At 39.3% G+C, this 26,561-nt stretch overlaps 1 protein-coding gene across 10 annotated transcripts in view; it reads right to left on the bottom strand.

Annotated features, from left to right (window-relative positions):
• Positions 1 to 26,561, bottom strand: part of CNKSR2 (connector enhancer of kinase suppressor of Ras 2) — a 208,532-nt gene that overhangs the window by 156,821 nt on the left and 25,150 nt on the right. For all 10 annotated transcript variants that reach the window (XM_039551421.1, XM_039551425.1, XM_039551438.1 and 7 more), the window contains exons 2-3: positions 15,246 to 15,409; positions 3,053 to 3,255 (exon numbers count right to left, since the gene is read on the bottom strand). In XM_039551421.1, coding sequence (XP_039407355.1) covers positions 3,053 to 3,255; positions 15,246 to 15,409 — 367 coding nt within the window. The remainder of the gene's footprint in view (positions 1 to 3,052; positions 3,256 to 15,245; positions 15,410 to 26,561) is intronic.

Here is a 26,561-nt window from a genome sequence, read left to right as displayed (position 1 = left end):
CAAGTTTCTTTGAACATCAGGTAAGTAGTTTGTTGCTATAGCCTAAAGTGTGGTTTTCCATCAGTCTGAACTACGTTAAGTGTCAAGTAGAAACACATCACCGTTTCACAAAAGACTCATGGTTTTTCAAGTACCAATCTTGTAAGGAAATTCACTTGGAAGAATTTTAAGATTATGGAGACAGAATAAAACAAAAGGTTATTAAGTTATGAAGTCTTCTGAAAGAGAAGATACATTTTGTGGGCTAAGAAAGTAACAGGAAGTTAAAATTAGACTAGAACGTATCAGTGTGATGACAGTTTCCTTATAGGATTTTATTGGAGAGTTATTTCATGCTCCTCAAAATCGCCAGCCAACTTCTTTTGAAAATAGAATTCTCTACTAAGTCTTCTAGCTCGTAAATGAAACTAAACCAAAAGACTTTTAAAGCCTGGTAATAAAAGCTACCCTAATTTTCAGTAAAATTCAATTTCTGACATACATCTGGAAGTAGGACTGCTCCAGGGAAAGATCTGGAAAAAAGAATGTCCTTGGATCACTGCAACAGCTACAGTGAAAGTAACTCAGCAAATCACAACGCTCACACTCCTTTAGATAATTGTGCCAGGTCTAACAAAGTCCTTTAAGATTTTAAGTGTCCGACAGAAACATCATAAACAGAGCACTCACTACAGCAACAAGTGAAGCACAACCTGTATGGAGTCGTCACCATCCCCTACGTATAAAACCCACATCACTGCATGTCTGCAAGCTGGAGCTGCTGCTAGCTGCTTTTACCAGACATGACCTCAAAAACCACTGCACAGGGGCAGCCCAGCAGGGGTGTTAAAATGGGGATGTCCTAATTGTTATTAGGACAACCCTAATAGCCACTTCATTTGTCCTAATGGTTTGCTCTCCCCTCTCACAACCCAGAGATAGAACTGGTACTAGAAAACAACCAAAAAACTAAGATTTGGAGTCCAGATTTAATAGCAACAGGTGTGCAGAATAAAATTAAATCCAAGTTCCTTACCTTTAGTAATCAATTTTTAAAATCTTTCTATCTCTCCCTAGTGGCCCCAATACCTTCTTAGAAGGTACACAATAAGCAGAATCATAGGGATCTCCAGATGTTCCCACTTCCTGAGAAAAATGCAGTTATCGGCCTACCTTCATCCTCATTTGGGGTCTTCACAAACAAGGAAGAACAAACTTTACCAAAATATCCAGAGCTCATAAATCAAAAAAGTCTTAAAATGTTTCAGAAAAGATTTCTTAGAACCAGGTGTTTAGATCTTCAAAAGGACTTTCCTAGAAATCTGAAGCCTTCTTTGGACACTCAAGACAGCACTGCTGAAAGCATGATACCACCCTAATTGCCCTCATTTTTAACTTCTTGGAATTCCTGGGTCTGATCAGGTGTCATTTCATTTCAGCTAAACGCAAAAGTACATTCAGTGCACAGTACTACGGTGACACATCAGTCCTCAAATGCAGATGTTTTCTAGCATTAAAAACTACCTTCTTCCTGAACTTCAATTAATAAATTCATATTAAGTTGAAAAACACCCATTGTTCTTCAGTGTGTTAAAAATGTGTGTGTATATATATGAAATTTACTTTTGAATATCAGACTATTAAAAAAAAAAAAAAAGCAAACTCAAAAACCCATCAAACGAACAATCAAAACCCAAAAAGAACTTTGACTTAGTAACTAACAGTCTTTAATCATGACCACAGTTCCAATGAGAAACCGAACAAGATTATTTCTAAATAGAAAGAAGTGGCAAAAACTAATCCACCTATGCAAAAGAACATGTTTTTCTACTGTTCTTTCAGTTTTAAAGCACAGTATGATATGCTGCTCTCTGCCAAAAGTGATTTTGCAGGGAGAAAAAGTGAAGCCTACAGGTATTCCAAGTAATAACAGGCTAGAGACAGAACTAAAAATAAACTTCAAATTTTTCAAGTCTCAGTACTAAACTCTTTCCATGAGATTGCACTACTTCTCTACACAACTAATGTTAAATATCTAAAGAGAAATTTAGGAGTCAACTTTAGGTACTCTGGGTTTGAAACTTGAGGAAAGGCTAGAAAGGGAGTAGAAAAGAAGAAGCAATGGTAGCTGCAATCTCCTGAACAAAACAAAGAGCTTGCAGTCCAGCTTAAGAAACAGAAAAGATTCAGGCCTCACCTAAACCATTCATATGGAAGTCATTTATGGGAGAGAAGCCAGCTTTCCTCAGAAAAATGAAACACAAAGCACACAGCAGTAAAACCAAATAATTCTGCTGGATTTTAAAAGTTACACGAAGATCATACTCTGAACAAAACTTCAGCTGCTGGACACAAAATAAGATATACCTTTAAATCAAGATAAGCATTTTATTTTCTCTGGTGAAAATTCATTGTGATGCATTATATAAAGACATACAGATAGACTAATTTTAACCACTTTAGGAATTTCAACGATCATCTTAAATACGTTCACATTAATCTTGTTATAATTAGAAAAAAAGTCATTACAAATGTAGCAAAGGGGAGCACTTCAGTCCTGGTCCCACATACTTCCTAGGTAACAGAGTGTAGAACAGTTCCTATTACCTCTAGAGTATCAGAAGTATTTCACTGCTATTTAAAAAACCCGAACCACAACATGCATGTTTGTATACACACACACTCTGGAATTATATTGGAGTTATATTTTCATTACCCATGTAATGAAAAGTATGATCAGTTTTGTGAATTTGATAGTATCAAAGCAATGAACCTGATTTATGCAGGTTAAAGTGCTGCTATACATTAATAAAAAATACATATATAACCTAATGATGTCATCCTGTTGCTTTACTGTATAGTGCAGGGTCACAGTGCATTTGGAGGTATTGTACTGAAAAGCTAATCTGAATTGCAGGCTGACATAAAAAAAGAAGAATTGGTACAAACATCCCCTCAGAACATGTGAATGAATTCTGCTTCCATTCAGTGTCTACAATACATTTTGTAAACAAGCTGGGGCTTTGTGCATGTGCATGATCTGGTTATCTGTGAGACATTTGGGAGATTTTACCTGTCCAACCAAGCCAGAAGACTTTTGGCTGCTCCAATCAGATCCACTACTGATGTCAGAAAATCATTCGGTAATTTGCGACTGGTCCTTCCATCATAGTGACCACTCCTCCTCCTCCCAGTAATGAAGTTCTGCAGATTTTTGGCAGATGCATTCAGTTTGTGAGAAAGAGTTTTTAGATTTTCTGTTTCCAAACCATAGTTCTACATTGAAAAAAAAAAAAAAGAAAACAAAATAAAATTAGCTTTACAGATGAACAGGAAGAACTAAGAACAGCAAGACTGCTCTTCTACTTCAAAACTTAACCATTCCTAATAATTAAGGTAGAAATACACCCACTCAGTTTTTAAATGTACAGCATGTTCTGTTTCTGAAGCACATAGAAACAGAACAGAAAAAGAGCAAAATTATGAGTGATCCTTTAGCTTGTTCTAAGTGTACTGAGAAAAAACATCTCAAAATGAAGAAAAAACCTAGTCTGGAAAACTGTGTTTCAAACCATCAGCAAATCACCAGAATCATAGAACGGTGTGGACTGGAAGGGACCTTCAAGATTCTCTAATTCCAACAGCCCTGCTACGTGCAGAGACACTTTCAGAGCTCAGAGCCCCATCCAACCTGGCCTTGATCAGAGGGTTCTCTCTGTAACCCTGAAGGTTAGTGACCAGTACCCCATGGCCATACTCACAATAATTCCTAAGACACATTGCCAGCATGAGGGCTTGCAAGTATGCAGCACGGACATGGTGTGATACTAAATTGGTTTTGTTGGCTTCAGAGATCTAAGTAAGTTAATTAGCATACTTCTATTCTTTTTAGCAGTGAAGGACCACCACAATCACAGACCAGAGAACACAGCGCTGCACTGCTCAACCTCTATGTTGCTAATTTAAAGTCAAGTTTTAAACTTTGTTTCCATTTAAGAGTCAATCTCTTAAATTAAGGTCCTTAGCTGTGCAGCAGAGACAGAAATAATTATGCAGAAATATTAACAAATAGTACTTGGAAATCCTTCAAAGGTAAAAATGTTACCAAAACACCTCTAGAAAATGTTCTGATTTATTTCTCAATTACAATATAATATAGTACCATCAGCAATTTGTTATTTCTATAATAGATTTGTTTTCCTGACACACACAAAGAGTGATAGATACAAAAAGGACTTATTTTGCCTTTCCAAAGGACTGATCAATTGCAGACTTGAGCTTAGTACTCCTCTAAGAGAATTACGGAATTTTGGAAGTTCTCACTTCAGCCACATCAAAGGGTGATAGCATGGGCTGCTGACAGCTTGTTCAGTCAACAATGGAAGGGGCTACTCATTACAGAATGTGAACCATTTCCTACCAAAAACGATGAAGTAGAACACACAAAGCCCCCCAGATGCACATAGAAAAATCTAATTCCTAATGACACTCCATGTCCTCCCCAGCTTTCCTCCCATGCCCCTGGTTTGCTTCCCATGCTGATTTGTCCACAAGGAGAGATGGGGGAAGAGATACACTTGCCAATGCTAACCTAAGACTGCTGAAGCTTATTTACCTTAGCTGTTTTTCTATAGGAATTGCGGGGGCAGGGTGTGAGGTGGTGATTATTTACAGCAGTTGTCATGCTCCTAATCTAAACCATCTCCTAATGAATTTAATCCTCTTTAACTACACAGGGACTGCAGGAACATTATACTGAAGCCAGTCCCGGTGAGCCCCCAGCCCTCCCACAACATCCACTCCCACGCCAATGGGGGCTCATGATGGAAAGGAGAAACTACAACACACGGCTCGTCTGCCATCTCCCAGCCAGCTCTGTGTGCTTGTAAACTGAGCACACTTTGTGAGGGAGCCACTAAGACAACAACCATCCTTCCACAGCAGAGAATGCACTTTGGAGCTCAGCTTAAGGGGACACTAACCATACACTAAGGTTGTGCTTTACAAACCATTACTGGAACTTCTGTGAACATCCCTACCTTGGGCAAGGAAGGCTTTGCAGGCATGATTCTCAACTACACAGATGCTGTATTCTGCCACCCCATTCAGTCCCCAATTAGATAAAATGTATGTTTGGGCAGTGACTTTTCCATCATGTAAATATTCAAGAGCAATTACACAACAGATAGTATTAGGTTATAAATAAAAAATTACAAGATGAAAACAATTACTTGGGATTGAAAAGTAAAATGTACTTTATTATGCAGCTAAATGGCTCATAACTAATAAGTTATTAAATCAGTCCAAAGTAAAGAGATAAACATCAGATAAAAATATATCTGGTTTTTCCCTGCAGTTTTCTGTGGTTGGTCTGGCTGAGGGAGCACGATGGGGATTGAGGAGTAGGTAGGAGTAAGTTTGAAAAAGATTAGCAGGTTTGTTCTTACTTCATCCTGCTTCTTGAGCATCTAGCTCATTTTGGCAAAATTAATGGGGGAAGAAACAAATGAAAGATATTCTGGATGAATGATAAATCACTGAAAAGGTCTTAAAGATCAGCCAAAGCAAAGCCCCACCACAAGCAAGGCACAACAGCATGGCACTCACACCCCCAAACGTGGGGGGCGTGACCGCAGGCTGACCAACGGCCTTCTCACAGGGCTGCCTTCTTTCCCATGCACTGAAACACTGAATTTCACAATTCAGCAAGCTGTTCCTAAGGAGCCGAGTCTGATTATCCAAATATAAAACTAAGGCAGGGGAGGGGGGGCAGTGGGCAAGGTGCCCTACAAGCCTAGGCACCTTCTTGCCACACAAGCCATGCCCCACACAGGGCTCGCGGCCAGGGGAGACCACATTGAGGACCAGGCTGGATCCCAACAGTCCTCAACAACCCCACATCTTTTCAGCTCCCCCTCTTTTGCTGTCTCCTCTTTGTCACCTTGTCACCTGCTTGGACAGGCAGGCGCTGGTCCCCAGCCTGTGCAGGCATTCCATGCCCACCCCAGAGGAAGCCCTGGCAGGCAGCATACAAACCTGAAGTAGCACCAGAAAGTAAAGCATCAGAAGAAAACAAAATCTGCAATATTTAACACTGCAGACCAAGCAAAACAACACTCAAAAAAAAGGCTGCATTTATGTATACGCTTCTTTAGAAAATCAGCTATAAAAGCTTAGTGGCTTCCTCTTAATATCTAAGTGATGGCCACCTACAGCCACATTCTTTTTCAGATGCCTTTTTTCACCACCAGATATGAGAGAAGGAAGAGGCAGTGTTAACAGATTCAAAGCCTATTTTCACACATTTTCATTAAATGTGTGTCTGTGTGTGTGTGTTTTAACATAAAACACTGAGCCTAAACCACATGTAAATTCAGTCTCACATGAGGATGGCACTGACTTTGGTAAAGCCTCCACCTGCAATATGATACAGATAAAGCCAGAGATGGAATATACAGAGATAAATTTCAGGCAAAATCTATTTTTGGGCAGCTGTGTTTATCGAAGCATTTAAGTAGAAGGATGCTAAAACAGCAGCCAAGCTAACAAAATCCCCACTTTGTTTATCACTAATATTTCTGGCCCACACTAAAAGCGACCAGAGCTGTGTGTTCTAATACTGGAAAAAAGCTTGCTTAAATAAAAACTGCCAAGTTTAATCATACATTATATTTGATAATATACTATTAACAATATGGTTTTCTTAGAAATGCACTGCGTTTATTTTCAAGCACTGTAAGAAGATAATTGCAGGCAAAGCAGACAGTTCTTTGTTTTCCCCTAGTCTGCATTTAGACAGCACTAACACGAGTTGTGCTTTCATTAGCCAAAATATATTCACAGTCACTGAAAGAAGCACAAAGAAATCTCTGCATGCTTGTAGAGATTACGAGAAGTGACACAGTCTGGGCATCCGCTTCCTCCACAAGAGGCCACTTCAGAGATACCCCGCTCCAACAGAAATGGCTCTAATGGAGTCTCTTCTGGCAATCATAAAACAAGAACTTGATGAAGCTAAGCTACACAGAGTAATAGCTTGTCAGCAGGTGTTTGAACTAAAGGTGGTGGGAGCTATTAAAAGACATCTTACCTGCTAATTACTTTTCTGTGGCTTCACATGACAGTGTGAGTGAGGAATTGTAGCTCTTTTCTTCATATGCTGACAAGGAACAGCTCTAATCACCACTGATGAGTTTTGCTGGGTATTTTTGTGAGAAGAGCCAGCCTGGTCCTTCTGCCAGCCTATCCCTTCACCAGCACCCCATGAGCAGGAAGAGAGTTCACTAACCAAATGTGGAAGTAAAGCAAAATTACAGCTTGATCAATGTTCAGTAGTTGTGTTCCCTGATTCCCTCAATTAAAAAAAATGGTAATAATAATGATAAAAAAAAATTAGACTTCACCTCTTTCCTGTGTTAAATTCACTTGACTCTTGCTGGCAGGGAAGTGCATCTGACACTGTTAGCACAGGTTGAAAAGTAAAGGGTTCCTAACACATACAGTGCTAACTATCTCTGCTGGCTCAGACAGTCTAGAAGATGCCAGGACCTCAGTTTAGGGTATTTTTATACTGCCCACTGCAAGTGCAAGGACATCTCAGCTACCTAAATAAGCCAAGCTCAGATATAAACACAGTGCAACATGCAATACAGACATAACCACAGTCCCATTAACAAATCCAGAAATCCCTTAAAACAGCTGTCTCAATCACAACTTTTATGGAACCACAAATACCTCTATGCCTCCAAGCAGAAATGCTACATCAAGTTCAGTGACACTGTTTGACTCCTACAAACACTCCACAACAGGGAAATGAGCATATGGCCTCTCTGCCCACCTTTCTAAATCACTGTGTCTTCTCTTCAGCCCAGAAAGCTGAAAACCTTGTGGAACAAAAGGCATGAAAACCATACTGCTGGAAACCATGTGGAGCAAAAGGCATGCAGTGACCAGTGCTAACATCTACTGAAGAGACACAAGATGGGAAATGAAGATGCTACTGTAACACTGGTGCTTGAGGGCAAGAAGAAAATAAAAGCAGTATTTTCACCAGACAGCAGAGCAGATAGCAGTGCTTACATCGATTAATTTCTGCTGCTCCTCTGCAGAAGGCAACCAGGATTGTATAAACTGAAGAAGGTAAAGGTTTTTTTTTAATTTGGTAAATATTTTTTGTAACACACACAAGCAATGCAATTTAAAGAAAGAAGAAAATGGCAACCTTTCAAAACGACAAATTTTATAGTCTAGATAGCTGTACTGAGTAATAAATTATCTGTAAAGAAGTGAAACTGCTTGATTATATCTGGTATCTTCCAGTAATAAAGATAACTATCACAGGGATTAAATAGTAAGCTCTCTCTAATGCAATAAAAAGTCATTTTCCACTTATTCACAGGATGAACACAGGAGTTTTAGGCAAGAATAGCATATGGCTGCTAAGAAATGGACTTAAAATCACCTCAAGTGAGTTTAATTCTTCTCTTCACTATCTTTCAGTGCTTTCATCTTCCACACTTAATTCTTGAGTATCCTTTCTGTATGTGTTATTTATTTGCTTTTAAACAAGCAACCTGGAAACAGTAAAGTTCACAGGGTCCTCATTTCTTGAGAAGCTTGAGGAAGATTTTAAATGGATAATCCAAACAGCATCACATGAATACCACAGCACATGGCAGCAATTTCAAAACCACACCTGAAAATTTGTGGTGGACAAAAATTCACCAAGAAAAGTTCTAACCTTCGCTTGCGAAGTTGATTTTGAAAATGAACAAAATGCATCTGAACCTCATTCTCCAAAACATTTGGCTGAACACATCCCACAAAGTATGAGGCAGATAGCTTACCAGCCCAAAGCTGCGAGCAACTGATATCACAGCTTGTCATACGGAAGGTGCCTTATGTAACGTTATACCTCATCAGATCTGCCTACAACATATATTTCTAACGGCCCTTCCTCCAGCATCTCAAAATGCCAGCACTAAGGTTATCTCTCCTTCAAATAGCACTGACATATGGGGTAATTTAGAAGTGCACAACACATGATCCTAACACATCTGTTTCATAAACACAGAATAAGCAGATAAGGACAGAAACCCCAGATAGCTCAAATGACACTTAACATTTACTGCAATTATTAAACAAACACTGATTAAAAGGCAAATGGTTTCAAAGAGTATAAATATTTGTCCTAAATGTTTACAGTCAGAAAAAACTCAGGTGCATGATATTTATAGCCTTGCAGAACCCAGGAAAGATTCATAGTCACCATCATTATCTCCTTTCTTGAAAAATGCCCTTCTTTTTCTACACCACAATCAAGCAAAAGCTGAGCCCTGGCCATGCTTTGCAGCACTAATAGAGCAATTATATAAACTGTTCTTCTTTCAATCAACAATAAACTATTCTTGTTCAACCAACAGACTCTGCAAGACCAAGTGCTCATTACTTTTTTCTTTTTCTACTTTCTCATGTAATTTTATCCCCAGCCAGCCAAGTGCTCTTATTTCTTTGTAATTCAAACTACCAGTTCCATATTCAGTTACATGCATTTCCGAAAGTCTTAAAAAGCTAATTAGCAGTTTAAAATAATTTTCTGAAAAAGGAAGGAAGTATTGTTGTGAACACACTACCTTTTAAAAACGTTTTAAACTGTAACAGCTCTTTTTATCCAGTCTGCTTTTAACTAGGGGTTTACATCTCTATAAATGTCCCTCCCAACCTGAACCATGCTATGGCTCTATGAACCAGTGTATGTATTTCATACTTGCCCAGACCTCTAAGTAGTCCAAAGGAAAAAAAAAAAAAAAAAAAACAACAAAAGAAAGAAAAGAAAAAGAAAACCACCCCAGAATTAAAAACGTATCTGGGATCCAAAACTGATTCTTGAGGCTGGTGGGAAGAAGGATGTTCACCTTTTGCATACAGACATATTTACTGCCTTTGGCACACCACGGGGTTTACCGCAGTTCTGTGTAAAAGATTTGCTAACGCGTTTTCAATGTGATCTGTATGAGCTACCAGAAACTCTTTAGCTCCTTAGCTTTATTGATCTGGTGATGAACTTCAGGATTTCCTACACTGCAGTCAGGTTAGCTCAGGCTGAGCACAGGAAGACACTTGATGTATGATATATAAGCAGAACTTTAACTTGCAAAGGGCAACAGTGAAAAGGGTAAGTAATTTTTCTGCTATGAGCATTCAGAATATTAACAGTAAATTCCACCTTCAGTACATACAAATCTCCATTCAGAAATGAAGCCTTCCTTATTTAGCACTATGATGATTAAGTCTAATATTCACTGTTACTGACAAAACAGTTTTAAGATCTGACTAGTGATAAGTGCAAAGGAAAGTATGTCTGTGTGAGAAATGGCAGGAAGATGAAATTAAGATAAAAGGCATAATTCTTAAGAGGCATCAAATCATTCATGGGTAAAGTAGGTCTATTTTTTACATTCATTTGCATATAAATGTTTTGTGTTAGTGGTAAATGATAAGTAATTTCATGCTGTTAGTGCACACCAATGTTTTCTCTGCCAAATAATAATGCTATTTCATTGGCTGCAATCTTCTATCTTTACAAATTCAAATATAGTGTGCAATAAATTCCTGTGCAGCCATAGCAGATTTAACTAACTAGCATGAAAACTCGTACTGAGAACAGTATGCTCTATAAAGCAAAAACTGTTTTGTTTTCTTTTTTAACCAAATTCTATTCAACACAAATGAAGATTCCCTGACAAATTATTTTGCAAATTCACAGGGACATTATAAAGTTCTTTGTTAAAGAAAAACTTTAGAGCATTCAAAAATTATTTGTGAAGCTTTTCAAATATTCTTATAACAACATATCTCCTACTTTAAGATCTCTATGTAAAAAATATTTGCAAGATCAAATTAAACTAATTTAATCTTCATGTAAACAAAATGAACATAATACTTAGGAGAAGTAAAGCAAAACTAAAAAAAATAGAATCTCCATGTGGCATTGCATTTATCAAGGCATTGTGGTAAACTAGATTATTTTCTTAAAGATGGAAGAAGCCATGTTTGGCTGTGCAGTCTTCAGTCTTTGTATTCTCCAGGCAGTATATAGTGTTTTCTAGGAAAAAAATGACACCAAGTAGACATAAAATTTACAGTCTGTGGACATTCAGCAAAATATGGTCATACCCAGTTTTGGTAAATGAAATACCATCCCCTGACAAACAGATGATGGAAAAAGAACTATGTGCATTTATTTGCTTTCTTCACGCCAGTTATGCATAGCAGGAGCTACAAGACCTCCAGATGCACTCCAAACCTGGTGACTGATACAGTGATCTGATGGCATTATCTAAGCAATTTTTTCTTTATTATGCATTTCTCTTCTTGTAAGCATCATCTCCTTTTCTTCTCATTTTACTTTCTGTTGGCATTGTTCATTCACATTCAGTTTTTAAAGCAACCACCAAAGAAACAAGGCTTGTCACGTTTCATGTGTGGATGAAGGTCTGCTACACTGTTGTTTGTTTAATGATTGAATGTGAAGCAGTGTTAGACTAGCTTCACCCTCACACACATACTGAAAAGGATCATGTTGAGGCTAAGCTCTGAATGGCGATAGTTAGAACTGATGAACAACTGTATGTTTTATTACCTGGGAATAGTGGAGAAATATGGCACTAAACTCAGTAGTTTCTTCTGTATCTCTAGAGCTGGACATGTTGTTCCTTAGTTTACCATTTTCAACCAGTTTTGAGATGTCAATTACTTTGGGTGATTTTGTTAGTGTAAATAAAAATGCCCTTCCACATCAAGCAAAAATCTACCTGTTGACACCACCAGTGTGATTGCATGTCCCAATTTAAACAGAAAGAGAAGAACAAGAGACTTGTCTTGCTGGAAATAAAGTAAGTCTGCCAGCATATATCCATCATAGTTTTTTCATCAAGGTTTCTGACCTTGAAAAACATGCAACAAACTCTTAGCAGCAACAAAACACCACCACAGACCTCACTACTCCTTTCTTTTAAGCACAGAGAACATTTCATTTATCTTGCCCTTTCTGACATATGGATTTTATAAAACACAAAGCTGCACCGAGGCATGATAATCTATTGAACATGCTCCCACCTTCACAGTCTGAAGGAGAGAGGGAAGAGACAAACCATGTAAGTTAGGTTGCCTGCCCTCTCCCAGAGCACATTCAGCTCCAATGATGGTATGCAGGATGTACACCCCCACCACTATCAGCAACTGTGACCTGTAACAGCAGTAGCAGCTGGGCAAAAATTTTGTTCCTCCTTCTCTGAAGCACCACAGGAAAAGAAAACCTGTGAATCTCCCACCAGAATGCTTGCTTTGCTGTCAAGAGGATGGCAGGCTGGCAGCCAAGAGAGACTGTACTGAAGATGGATAGCACAGGCCACCATTCGTCCTCTGATCAGCTCACGAACACTGGAGGATCCATTTGTTGCAAGCCCTTATGACAGGAGGCGAATAATGTGAGAGACCATAGCCAGCCACCCACCCACCTTCTGTCAAAAACCCATAAAGAACATCCTTTAAACAGTGTTACCAATCATAACTGGCTTCCAGCTATTACTGTGGCAGTTTGGGTGTTTAGCACAGTTCAAAGAGCCCCCACTTGGGGTGCCTTGCTCTCTTCACACCCGCCAGATATCCTTGCTCAGGCTCTCCACTTTCGCCCAGTACGAAAATGTAGCCCCATGAACTATAGGCATGCAACATAAGCAGCTGGTTTGCCATTTGCCATATCAACAGCTGCCAGGGCAGAAACTGCAAGGAGAAGTTTACCCCCAAAAAATACAGGGGGAGAGAGGGGGAAAGGGGCAGGAATAAAGCATATCAGCAATCAATATTGCAGAAGCTTTCCTAAGTGACAGCAACTTTGTGTTGGAAAACTCTCCTCTGTAGAGCAGGAACAGAGAAGAACAGTGGAAAGGGTTCTGTCCCCTCATTTCTCCTCAATGCCAAAAACTGTTTAGGTGGTCACTCGCTAACTCAGAGAGAAAGGGGGGAGAAGCAGAAGCAACAATCCTTTTGGTTTTTTAATAATTACTTTTAAATCAATCAGGGGTTAAGCTTGCAAGGCATAATTAACTTTACTATTCATAGCTCATCTTGCTACCCATCATCTCCAGCATCCAAACAGATGTTAACTCATTTGGATCATATATTTTGTAACTCATGCTAAGTTCTATCATGGAACCTCCGTCAAACTCCAGTGAAACAGAAAAAAAAAAAATCAGATCATTAAAAAAAGAAAACCTTGCATAGTGACTATCTGAATTAGCAGTTATCCTACATTGGAGAGTCATAGGCCTAATGCTCTCCTAAACAATACAGCTAATATTAGAGTCAAATCAGAAGAAAAGGCAAGCCCTACCCAGGATAGACATTCACTGATGCAATAAAAAAAGAAAAGCCTGTAAGTAAAGGACCAATACAGCCAAAAGGATTGCCTCTGAATTAAATTTTCTAAGAGGTTTATCTGATTGGTGAACAATAAATTCAAATTAAGTCCACTAAAATCAATACAACAATAACATTTCATATCCCCGAGGAGCCATCAGGAGCCAATTGTGAGACTGCAAAAACCTCATCTTAAATTAGAAGCTGCAATCTGAACTCATGCTATTGTGTTTTAGCTATGTGTTTTAGCAATTTTCTTTAAGACAAATTCAGAAAAGCACACAACACTGTATGTGCAACAAAGACCAGGAAGGGAGAGATTTACTGCATGCATTCAAGATGCAGTGTTAGCCTTTGCTACAAATTCCTTATTTTATATTTAACTTAGTTCCATATACTTTTGCCTAAGATAAAGAAGCTACAATGACAAGTTGTGTTTGTTTGTCTGAAGATAATATCTGTAATTACATACCAAGGAAAAAAGAAATTTCAGCTAATAAACAAGGGGTTTTTTTCTGTAAAAGTACTTTATTTTTCAAAGAGCCACAATCTGTTTCTCTGTGTGATTGGGAAAAATGGTCATTTGGTGTTCACCCTAACTTATACTTTATCTTTCCCAGTTAACTGAAGTATTTACTTTCTTGTTTTCTTTTGCACTGTCTGATAAAAAAAGTACTTTGTGAATAACTCTCTTTATGTTCCTTTCTATATCAGTAGCATTCTTTTAAGCCTGCAACTTCCTTATTTAAAAAACTAATTGATGAGTTAACTTATTGCACTGAGTCACATCGCAATGTTATCAGAAACAGTATTCTACAGAAGATAATCTGTGTTTAAAATCAAATGTTTTCCTGTATGAAAAAGCCCTTCTCTCCCTTTTTTAACTTTTTTTGGGGGTATGTTTTATTTTTTTCACTCTCTCATTTTCATTACACTTCACATCACCCCAAAAATGCAACAAGAGGGTATTCAGAAAAGCTGCTGCATATAGAGAACTGACAAGCCCTTCTGAAGAGCCTTTCAGCCTACCATCTTTGATTGCCTCTCCCAGGATTCAGCTTTCTTAAAAGCTCCTTCTGAGGCTTGAAAAATAATATGTACTAAAAACCCACAAAACACCACCTTAGGCAGTGAAGTACATCTTAACAGAGCTATTCACAATCCTCTCTACAGTGGAGAATGCAGTGTGCCCAATCTATCACTAATCTTTACACTAGAAGTTCCTAAGACGGGTGAAGTCAGCACCACACCCCTCACTGAGCAGATAATCCTAGTTATGCACGACATGACCTGACTGAAAAGACCATTACCAAAATCCTTCCGTATGCTCCATCAAAAATGTATATATTATTTACATATAAGATCATGATTTCAGTATTTAATCCTTTCTACTGTGAAATACGAGCAGCTATGGTTCATCAGGCTCAAGAAATCATCTAAAACATAATTTGCATGAAAGGATCAGTGAAGAATGCCATGGTTAACATCAGAACATTTTGTTCATAAAGAGCAACCAATACTCCATCACTCCATTCACATATATAACTATTTTACATTCCATACCAAACCCAGTCTAGCTTCATTGTGATTTCAGACAAACTTTTATTCTATAAAGACAGATATGCAAGCCCTAAATCTCTGATACCAGTTTATTTAACAAGCATCATTCTATCAATAGACTTTTCCCTTTATCTTGCCCCTGGTTTAAAATGCTAAACGGTTCATACATTATAAATCAGGAGTTTCTTGAGCTGCTTAGATAGCCTTTAGGACTAGCAATTTGAGCACAGAAAGTGTGAATATGCAAACACTGTTCACCCCTCCCCACTTTGCCCCAAGAAGCTTACCAGTGCACAGAGCAAGTCTACTGCTTCCAAGATAAGCTCCTGATGGCCAATCCGTGTGACCCCAAGATCTTCCAGTTCCTGGTGAGTAATTCGCAGTAGCTGGTCACCACTAATCTTCTCTCTCTCAAAGTTCTTTATATATTGCTGCAGGCAATCATCAAGACCTGAAACGAAAGGACAGAAGAAGGGAAGAAAAAAGTTAGCAACATTGTACTGCCATAGGAACTGAAACTGGCCAAAAATTAAGCCAGCAGAGGATTCTTGTCCTATCTTTAAGAGAAGTATATTAACATTAAAAAAACCTTATGTTACCCAGAAACCTTAAGATTTGGAGAGCTATGGCAGCCATGTTTTTTTCACTTGTGGATGATACCAACTGCTCCTGAACCCCGACCAAAGCCCTGAATTCTTGTAGTTTACTGTGCTATGAATGTCAATCTGGCAGCCCCTAATAACAGGTATGTTAGGGATGCCTCCATCACATCTGGAAGGAGACAGGAGAGGGGAGAGGGGTGAGGGGAGAGGGGAGAACAATGGAACACGCAGTCAAACAGAAAGTGGCACCACACCACAGTGTCTCTCCTACTCCAAGGTCACTCACATATTGCTGAGTCAACTGGAAGTTCACAGATCATGCCAGCCGCTAAAACAAGCTGTAAAGAGCACTAAAGAATAGGAAAGGCAGTAACACTACAAATGCAAAACCAGGGGCCCAAGTGCAGCAGCAGATCCGGCTCAACATACCACAAAGAGAGCCTGTAAGGAGTCACAGTATGCAAACGAGCATGAAAAGCCACTCAAGACCTGGGCGCACTTCTCAGAACAAAGTGATCAGGAAGCAGACACAGGCCCATTGTACCAAATAATATCCTAGAAGGTCATGCAGCACATTTGCTCAGGACACGGCTGAATGCAGGGCTGTAGAGGTCCTGCTTTGGGGGGCATCCATATTCTACCTTTTCAGTTCAATTATGAGTCAACGACATGCAGCTGACCACATGTTTTCACCTGGAGCAAAGAGCACTGCAGAACGTGAGAGAATCCATCACACATCTCTTGCCCATCAATCTTTGCCCAAGAGAGCCAGACAGTACAGGGAAGCTCTGCAGCATGTACACTCATGTACCAAAGGGATAAGTAAGACTCGGGTAGTTGGTGGTCCATTTAACATTTCTGTCTGAATACTTTCCAATGGATCAACATGACTTCTACCAAGCAACAGGAACTGACAAAACTCTGAATGCATTAATTTTGCTGATTCCTGAGAGATATAACCTTTCTGACAAATGTCTTCAAAAACCCCTAATAGTGAAAAGACATCTGCTCATTAGACTGGAAGGAAGCAAGAACATTCTTACTTGCTAATCAAAATGTCTGAAAAATCTGAAGATAAGTGGAAGATAGAAGACTGATCTGACTGCTCAGCCCCAGTTATCCCGTAAGAGCCCTGGTATACAACATAAAGCTTCTCTGAAACTGGTTTTGTTGCATTTTTGGTTCTCATTCTTGCCTTTTAGAGTGTAGCCACACGTCAAAAGAGACTCGCATGAGGAACATGCTGCAGGCAGGGATGCCCCAGTACCAGGCCAGCCTGTCGTTCCTGGTTCAGCCCTTGGACAAGAGTCACCCACACTCTGTCCCTGCTACACCAACACAATATTCATAGGGCTTTAACCTCTAGAACTCACACACTGAAACTAAACCATACACAAACATGCTGTAAAAGAAACACTCCAGCCTCAAGATACAGGAGAAAGTCCCCAGTTCCAGCAGACTTCAACCATGTCCTTCCAGAGCCTGTTGCCTGTTTTTCTGCCTCCAAAACAAAGCCACTTAAACGTCTAGGTTAATCAAGCACTTGAAGCTATGCCTTCATTTCATTGCTCTTTCTAATCCGATAGTTGCTCAAGCCATTCTTCAGGAAAGAAATCTTAAAAGGGCAGGAGAGGCCCTCTCCCTTCTGAGCAGCTGCTCAGATCAGCTCAGCTGGTAAGAGCATAGTGCTAATATACACCAAAGTTGGGGGGTTGATCCCTGTACAGACCATTCTCTTAAAAGTTGGACTTAATGATCTTTGTGGGTCCCTTCCAACTCAGAATATTTTGTCATTCTGTGATTGGGTGAAAATTGAGCTGTTGGGGAAGAAGACCAGCCTGGCTGAACAGAGAGCATTCACTGGAACTCAGGAAAAAAGAGTTTACGACCTTTTGCAGAAGGGGCAGGAAACTCAGGAGGACTACAAGGATGTCATGAGGTTATGCAGGGAGAAAATCGGAAAGGCCAAAGCCCAACTAAAAATTAATTTGGCCAGTGCCATAAAAGAAAAAAGAAAGTGTTTCTATAAATATATTAGCAACCAACGGAGAGCCATAGGGAATCTTCAGCCCTTATTGGATGTGGAGGGAAACACAGTGGCAAAGGATGAAGAAACGACTGAAGTACTTCATGACTTCTTTGCCTCAGCCTTGAGTAACAAGACCAGTTGTTCTCCAGGGACCCAGCCCCCTGAGCTAGAAGACAGGGATGGGGAGAAGAATGAAGTGTCCATAATCCAAGGGGAAATGGTCAGTGACCTATTACACTACCTAGACACACACGAGTCTGTGGGGCCGGATGGGATCCATCCAAGGGTACTGAGGGAGATGGTGGAAGTGCTCACTGAGCCACTTTCCATCATATACCAGAAGCCCTGGCTAACTGGAGAGATCCCAGCTGACTGGAGGTCAGCAAATGTGATGTCCATCTCCAAGAAGTGCTGCAAAGAGGAGCTGGGTAACCACAGACCTGTCAGTCTGAACTCGATGCCAGGAAAGTTCATCAAGCAGCTCCTCTTGAGTGCAATCACATGGCAGATACAGGACAACTAGGGGATCAGGCCCAGCCCTCATGGATTTAGAAAAGGCAGGTTCTGCTTTACCAATCCTTCTGTGACAGGGTGACCCCCTTAGTTAATCAGGGAAAAGCTGTGGTATTGTCTACATAGACTTCAGCAGAGCCTCTGACACTGCTTCCCAACAGCATTTTCCTGGGTAAACTGGCTGTTCATGGCTTGGATGGGTGTACTCTTGGCTGGGTATAAAACTGGCTGGATGACTGGGCACTGGGAGCGGTGGTGAATGGAGTTCATCCAGCTGGTGGCTGGTCACAAGTGATGTTCCCCACGGCTCAGTGTTGAGGCCTTTTTAAAATCTTTATTGATGATCTGGGTGAGGGGCTCAGTGTACTTGTGCTTTACCTAAACTTAATACCCACATTGGTTACATAGACTGCTGAATGAGAGTAACATTAAAATAATCAACATCATCAGGTATCAAAAAATGAATCACCAGTTAAGGCACTATCAACACAAATCCAGAATAAGACATGACAGATGCACTTAACAAACAGTTACTGACAGATAATTCTACATAAAGGCATTACTCTTCCTCCTCCTGCTACCTAAATATTTTTGTCATTCAGATGTAATCTAGATGGATGAATTTAGTTCCTACAGGGTAAGAAAAAAGTTTAAGACAACAAGAATATTACTGACAATTGTTTGACTCACCAATTTCATAGAAACTACAGCCAGGAAAAAACAAAATAATTTGACCATATACTGGATGACATCTTCAGAATAGCTTGCCACAAATACTTCTCCTTATTCCCTAAACATCCTTTTAAAGTAATTTATTTCTGTCATTTTATTTCTAAATTAAAGAAGAGCTCTTCTTTTTGGAAACAAAACTGTGCACAGATGATGATGATGATGATAATAATAAGGCCAACAAAACAGGCCAGCATTCCTCTCCCACACCTTTTAGCCCCAGAGCCACAACACAGCCAGACAGCTGCTGCTGCCTTCAAATCATCAGGAGGGGAGCTTCAGGGAACAAGGGTTCCCAGCTGATGATGCCATTAACTTGGGACAGGACAAGATGTACCAAAAAACATCAGGTGCCTGGAGAGGAAGCTAAACGAAAATAACTTCTTAAGAGCACTGTCTTTTCCTAATTTCTTGCAAGTCCAACATCCACCCAACCTCAACATAGTTAGCAATTTTTCTAGCTGTCAAGGTCTGCTCTGCCTCTTCCCCCAGATGCCGTCATATGAGAGGATGTCACCCAACCCACATACCACAGGAATTCCAGCAAATAACTCGGCTTGATGCACTACTCCCTGTTCCTGGCCATGGGTGAGATTAAGGTTCTCATGTATCCAGCACTCCTGGGTGCTTTAAGAATTGGCCTCAGTCCAAAAGCCAGGTTCATGATTATGTTCTGGATGCGTAAGGCCCCAGAGTATATCCAAATCAGGTTCTGTGATGTCAGTACACAAGTAATAGTCTTATATTCAACTACTCTGCTCCATACCCAAAGTAACTGCAAGATTTTTTGCGTACATGTAAAGGCACAGGTGTTCTAGTAGTAAGAGAGGCTAAGTATGACACTAGTCCTCTTAAACTGTATGATGATAGTCCTCTTCCTTTTAAACCTACTTTTTAAAGGAAACTATATACTATAACCTTTTTTTTTTCCCCTTGAAAGATTGCTGGTCTTGAGTTCCAGAAAAAACACAGACCTCCAATGATGCTAACTAGTCAAGAAGGACTCCCCTGCCCCACATGCTATCAACCATGGAGTCTGGCAATGCTGTCCAGATCCTACTATATACTCATTACCTGGCTCATTTGATTCTCACCTACAAGAGCATTTAAGATGTTAATACACTGCCCATCTTTGTTAGCTGGTGTGTATACCTGAGACGTTATGTACACAAAAGGACCATTCTGTGCATTGACAGAAAAGGAACAACTCTGTTAAGTCTAAAGCAAGCTCTACCTCACCTGTGGGATTAAACACATAAAACCAGCAAAAAAGTAAAAAAGCTCCTCCGAAACAAACTGTGCATGTTTTAATGCTTTAAGCATTAAAAAAACCCCAAAACTTCTCTAGAAAAGTTTATCTTGCAAGTAGAACATACCGGAGCTGGGTTTTTTTCCCTTACTCTGTCATTGAGTTCTACCTTGTATGGGCCTACTCAGAGTTCATCAAATCATTAACAATTTTTACTGGTTCACAGATGCAAATCAGATAGATTTCTACAAAATTCCTTTTATTACAAGAGCATCACAGAAACTGATCAAGAAATGTTTAATTTCCTTTTTTTATTCACAAGATTTTCTGGAATAAGCAGGACCCTCCAGAGAAATCTTCCATGCTCACAGTCTCCTAACTAATAACTTCATGATCATTCTGAAGTATTGTCTTATTTTGATGTGTGTTAACAGGTCATCTTTTGAAACAAGCTAACTAACAAACTGCCCTGTAATACAGTGCCACAACACGTTATGCACATCTGTGGTAATTCAAACTCAAATGAGCCTCTCCATTAAATATATTTGGAGGTTCTGATCTCAGTCTGCTCCTCCTCTGCAAGCAGTTCAGTCTCTTCTCCCACCTCTAAGAGACTAAAAAACATTAAGTAGGCTTTTTCTATGGCTAGATCTGAATTAAAAATCAGCTGCTCAGACACAGTTCTAAAGATACAGTTCTAAAAACAGAGGCAACTAGATAGAATATTCTTCCCCAAATCAGCAGTAAAAGAACTTTTCTTCAAGGTTGGAAAACAACAGTGGAAATAACAGACTTTCAGTCCTTATCAGCCACCTTTTCAGTTAGGGTTAAGGAAAAGATGATGAACATTACAGGTTTAACTATCATACCTGAAACTTTGACAATGAAGTATATATTTCTACTCCCCTGGTATATCAGAGTGAGGATGCAAACTGACAACTTCCTTGAGCAAGTCCTTGTTCTGTAAACACAGCACTTACTGAAAAGTGGTAACATACAAACAATACACGGAATAGTTTTGCATGGGAGGGAAAGGCACACAGCTTAACTAAAAAAAAAAAACCAAAACAAAACAACAACAACAAAAAATCAAAATGACAGGCTTTTGGTTTTTCTTTAAATATAAGGCAAGCAAATTTATCTTTAAATCTGAACAGAAAGAGTACCTGAACTCCATCAGATTTTATACCTTAACAAATACAAATTCAAGCAATGGACTATAGCACAGAATTTACCAAGCCATGAAAAAGAAAAGTAAGCTAGAATGTAATATAAACTGGGTGTGCATATATGCAGCACTATCCAATGCCTTTTCATATTGCAAAATACTATTTGCAAAATTTTTACCTAAACTAGCATGATGGAAATGACCTCTCAAAAGTTACAGCTGTTTTATCCCTGCTCACCATTAAATATGCATTAAATTTAAGCCAACTATTCCTAAGGACTGACCACCTTTGAAACTGTTCATCAGTCTACATATGTTTCAAACGTGAATATTCAGCTGAGTTCCTGGTAAGTTAAAACATTTTGCTATGACATATGCATTTGCACCTGGGCTTTACTAATCCAGAGCTGATAGGCTACTAGTCTATTCATTTTAATTGTACAAAAATACAAGCTTTAGTTATGGCAAAGAGCAAGGCAACCAAGCAGTAAACTACCCCCTCTTTTCCACCTCCACCAGAGAGCTGCTCCTGGGCACAGACACTGCTGGCAGGTCACAGCAGGCAATTATCCCCACTCACGTTTTCTCCTCAGAACCACAGCATGAGAGGCAAGACTAGGAAAGGCCAGTTTCCCCCACAATCTGCACATGGGAGATGGGCATTTGGAAACTCTCCATGTCCCTCAATCTTAATGTCACCATAGAAACCAGGGGTTAGCCAAGCCAGCTGCTTCCCCACCTGAGAGGCAAAGACAATTTTCTTCTGCCCATGGAAGTGATGCTCACGTAAGGGATGCTCACTGCTTCAGGGACTTCAGCACCTCCTGGGCTTCATATGTGACAAACAGATGTCACAGTTATTAGTGCCAGAAGACGGTGCAAAGAACAGAACGTTTTAAGTGCAGTGGATGGCAAATGCCTACTGTGAACAGGATGGCTGCAAAAAAGTAATGCCCCATCCCAGAGGAGCACAGTAGGAAGAATGTTCAATGAACCACCAGAAGCAGCTTTCAGTGCAAATTGAAAAAACATTATGACATATTTGAAACTGGAAAAAAAACCCCAACACATTAATTGCAGGCAGATTAAGGAATAGGTATTGGATTAATGAAAAAAAGAATGTCTGGATTACAGCAGTATTTGCAAAAGAGCTGGACAATCACTCTGTGCACTGCTTACCTTAATTTCAGGTGAGAGCCCTCTAACTGCAAAACATATCTGTCCTTTACTCTATAGAATTATTCTGTCTCTCACTCCCTTCTCCCCCTCTCTCTGACTATAGCAGAGTAAAAGAAAATTCCAAAAGCATTAAAGAAAAACATTAAAAATTACCAAGAATATCCAAATAATTATTCCTTCAAGCATAACATGCATATTCATAGAATATAGTAGAAGATTACATGTTTTCTATGTGCAGTTTAGTTTAGATGTATTTTTTACTAGGAACCTTCAAATGTTCAGTCAAAACATTAGCTGAAAGCTACTGCTAACTAAAAACTATTATTTTAGATACTGAAAGAGAAACACAATTAAAAAACCCACTTTATATCCACTGGGTATATACTACTACATCCATAAGTGTTAAGTTTGTAAAATGAAAAACTCAAAAGAGAGAAGATGTGAACATGAGAAGCAGCAACATAATCCAAATTCAGCCTCTCTCAAAGGTCCTACAAATATCAAGACCCTGGCAATGAGATCAGAGGTCCTGTGTACAGCCGTGAGGTAAATAAGGAAGCACCAGGCTCATGAAGAGATACACAAAATAAGGAATTGAAATAGAAGTATATTTTGGACCTCGACTTATTCTTTTTAAGGTCCTTCCCAGGAGAAGGACCTGTGATTGGTCAAAGGAAAAGCCACAAGCAAACAAGGAGATAGCATCGCACTAGGCAAGAACCTGGGAGTCAAAGAGTGGTATTTGTGATAGCAATGGATCAAAACAGAAGTCTGAGATCAAAGACGTACTGCCTCAAGTCACTATGAATTCTGCAATTAAATCCTGCTCAAGGAATCCAACTCTGAAGGATTTGCTATTTCTGTACCTACAGATACACTGTCTTTTTGAGATTGCAAACTTTTATGAGACCTGGATATATTAATTGTATGGCCATGCTGGCAATACACGGCAATTCTGTTCATCAGAAAATTGCAGAAACATCAAGACTCTGTGGATCATACATGGCTCATCAAGAGCTCTACTTTACAAAGAATTTCACACTGACCAAGTATTAAAAGTGTTTTATTGAAAAAAGAAAATTAAAGAAGGAGACAGAGAAACCAAAAACATACATGTAGACTAATTACAAGCATGACTTAAAAATACACAAGAACAAACTGGGTGCTGTGTTCAATAGGGCTTATTTTAATAAAATAAGTTAGACTACTTATAATCAGAGCTTATTATGACAAGATAGACATGTTAATTACAAGAATAATATCCAGTGTTCTGTTTAGCTGTTGATAAATGTAATCATTCGTATTTCTCTGCGTACTTTTTGCTTCCATTATGCCCATCTGTATAGCAAAGCCAAATCTTTACACAAGCACATACTAGTTTCGCAAAGTATTTAAAATCTTAAAACATGGATAACAGTGTTATGCAGTGCTCTGCAACAGCCAGTGTTGAGCTTTATTTCTATGAAATTCAAGGATTAGTATCCCTGATTATCAATATTGTTCTCAATGTAAGGGGTTATAATTATTGTTATATTTAGGACTTTCATTATTGGATTACAACGAACACATTGTTCAACTACAGCTGTGGCCTCTGCACATGAGAAATGCTGAAGTGTGCTGAAAAGTTTGTGCAGCTGATAATGGCAGCAGAAATCTCTTTGACAGTGGAAGGGAGAGGAGCCAAACAATCCACAGCATCATTAAATATCAGGAATCCCTCAAGTGGAGCAAAATTAAAGTAACACATTCACTTACTCCTGATAAACACAACATCCAGCTTTAGGGGCCTAGGACAGCCCCAGTGGGGATGGGATGAGAAAGTCTGCATTCACTTTCATAGTAAAATGTATAAAATGACAGATTTTTAAATTCAGGGTTAGAAGTTCAGCCCAATAGGAGAGGCATCTTGAGACAAACTGGAAATATCTGAACCAAACCCAGAAGTTCTCCAAAAAGTTGTGCAAGCATTATAAAGATTGTAAGACTATAAACACTGAATTAAATACTCCCCTAAAATTTCAAAGAGGAAATGCCATTATTGCCTTGATTTTTTTCCTACTTAAGTCTATTCCCTTATGATTTTTGAAACAGCTTTGACGACAGGAATGTACAACCAAAGCTTTGCAAAAAGCAAGAGGCAAAAGTGACATTGACACTTTATGTGTAATAATATATTTTTATGATCCAGGCTTATGATTTTTAAGAATCCAGCCAGTCTAGTCTCATTCAGGGTCCCATAATACTAGAGACTGAACAAAGTAACACACAAGGAGACATGGCCCTGACCCAAGAAGCTCAATAAACTTCTCTTTTCCCAAGAAATTCACGCAGGCTAGCTAATAAAGGCAAATCCCTCAACAGCTACTTTTACTTCTACTCTGTTTCACTTTGCAGTTTTCATACTCTCACAATCATTCCCCTCATTCTTCACATGTACTGTAGTTTGCAAAGTACCTCAGGAAAGGGAAATCTCCTTGGGTCCAAACAATGTTTAACTTCTTTCTCAAAGTACCATGTTCCTGCTCCAATTATCACAAGTAAACTAGAATACATTGCAACTACCTTAGCATATAGGCATTTTTCAACCACCATTATAAAATTAGGGATCCAAATACCATTAATGAACATCTATTTGATTTGTGTTTCATTAAATGTTAAAATTTCAAATGCTACCATTTTTCTCCTCTAAAATGATTCTTTGTAAAAGAGCTGTCTGTATCACTACCACTGTAGGGATGTGATGCTTCCTAAAAATTTGCTACTATGCATCGAACTATAAGGAGTAACTTTATTACTAATTGGATCCCCATACAATACAAAGCAACATATGAATGAGCACAACAAAAAGCTTTTCTCAGCAGTGTCCTTCTGACTTCAAAGTTTCGGGAGGTTTACCTTTGTACTGGACCAAGGCAACTTTACAAGATTACAACGCAGCTTATCCCCAAACATACAATATTCTGGTACCAGCACACAAAGAGGCTACACCACTGGTTTACACAGGAGAAACAACTGCCCATCTCGTAACAAACAGCATGTGGCTTTATCACTTCTCCAACACATCTCTCTAGCAAGCACTGAGCACTAATGATATTAATGAAGTGAGTACCACTAAGGCTCAAGCACACCACCATGATAACAGTGTCAGAACTGGAAAGGACAAAAGCAAACCAGCCCTCCATCTGTCCCAGCCCTGGGCTACAGCTGCACATCTCTGAGCACAACTGCACTAATGTGCAGCACCTGCCCCCAAACAATTTTGCACCACGTAACAACAAACTATCAAATTCCCCAATATTACTGTAAGCATTGAAATGCAACCACCATATTCCCTAGGGATGGAAGGCTTTGTCTAAATAGGTGTGGTATTGGCTTTGTCAACAGTTTAGAAGGGGCTAAGTCTGAAACATTCCCTCAGGACTTAAGATATGAAAGTCTTAATTTTCCATAGCTTTTCAGTGTCTCCCATGATGACTTGCAGCTGTGCTTCACACCATAAAACTACAGAAAGTGCAAAGCCATCACATGTGCAAGCACACAGCAGGCAGGACAGGAGGGGAAGTTTCTTCAAACTCTGAGTGAACTCCCTCCCATTCATTTTCCCTCTTGCAACGCCCATGCAATTCCCAGGCTTGAAGCTCTTTAGAATGAGTTCGCACAACTCAGCCCAGTGTGAGACTTGGGATAGTTTTAGAGTTGTGGGCAGAAAAAGCTGTGCATCCCCCTGCACATGACAAAGAAACATCTGTAACTTAAAACCACTGGTCAAATACTTCAATATGCGTAGGAGTGTCTTGAAGAAGAAAGGGAAAACTATACTTCTAATATTCATCACTTCACATATGATGCCTAAGTAACCATCCCACACCTTTGCAAAATATAAATGAATCATATATTAAAGGGAAAAAAACCCTATAATGTTAGACTGTCAGAAGATGTTTATGTAAGCCAAGCACACCCCTGACACCAGCCAAGTAAGTAAATAAGTACTGGTCGTCCTTTCAAATGCCTTCCCATGTTTGCATTTTTACAGCATGTTCTGGAGCAGCCACATTAAACACACTGTTGTTACACGAAGGGCCCTCCTCTTCTTCCTCCCTCACATGGACTAATATATGCTATTATGCAAAATTG

Source organism: Corvus cornix, chromosome 1 (genome assembly GCF_000738735.6).
Source record: "Corvus cornix cornix isolate S_Up_H32 chromosome 1, ASM73873v5, whole genome shotgun sequence".
Classification (NCBI taxonomy): domain Eukaryota; kingdom Metazoa; phylum Chordata; class Aves; order Passeriformes; family Corvidae; genus Corvus; species Corvus cornix.
The sequence above is the reverse complement of the archived record's forward strand: the minus strand, read 5'-3'. Positions and strand labels throughout refer to the sequence as shown.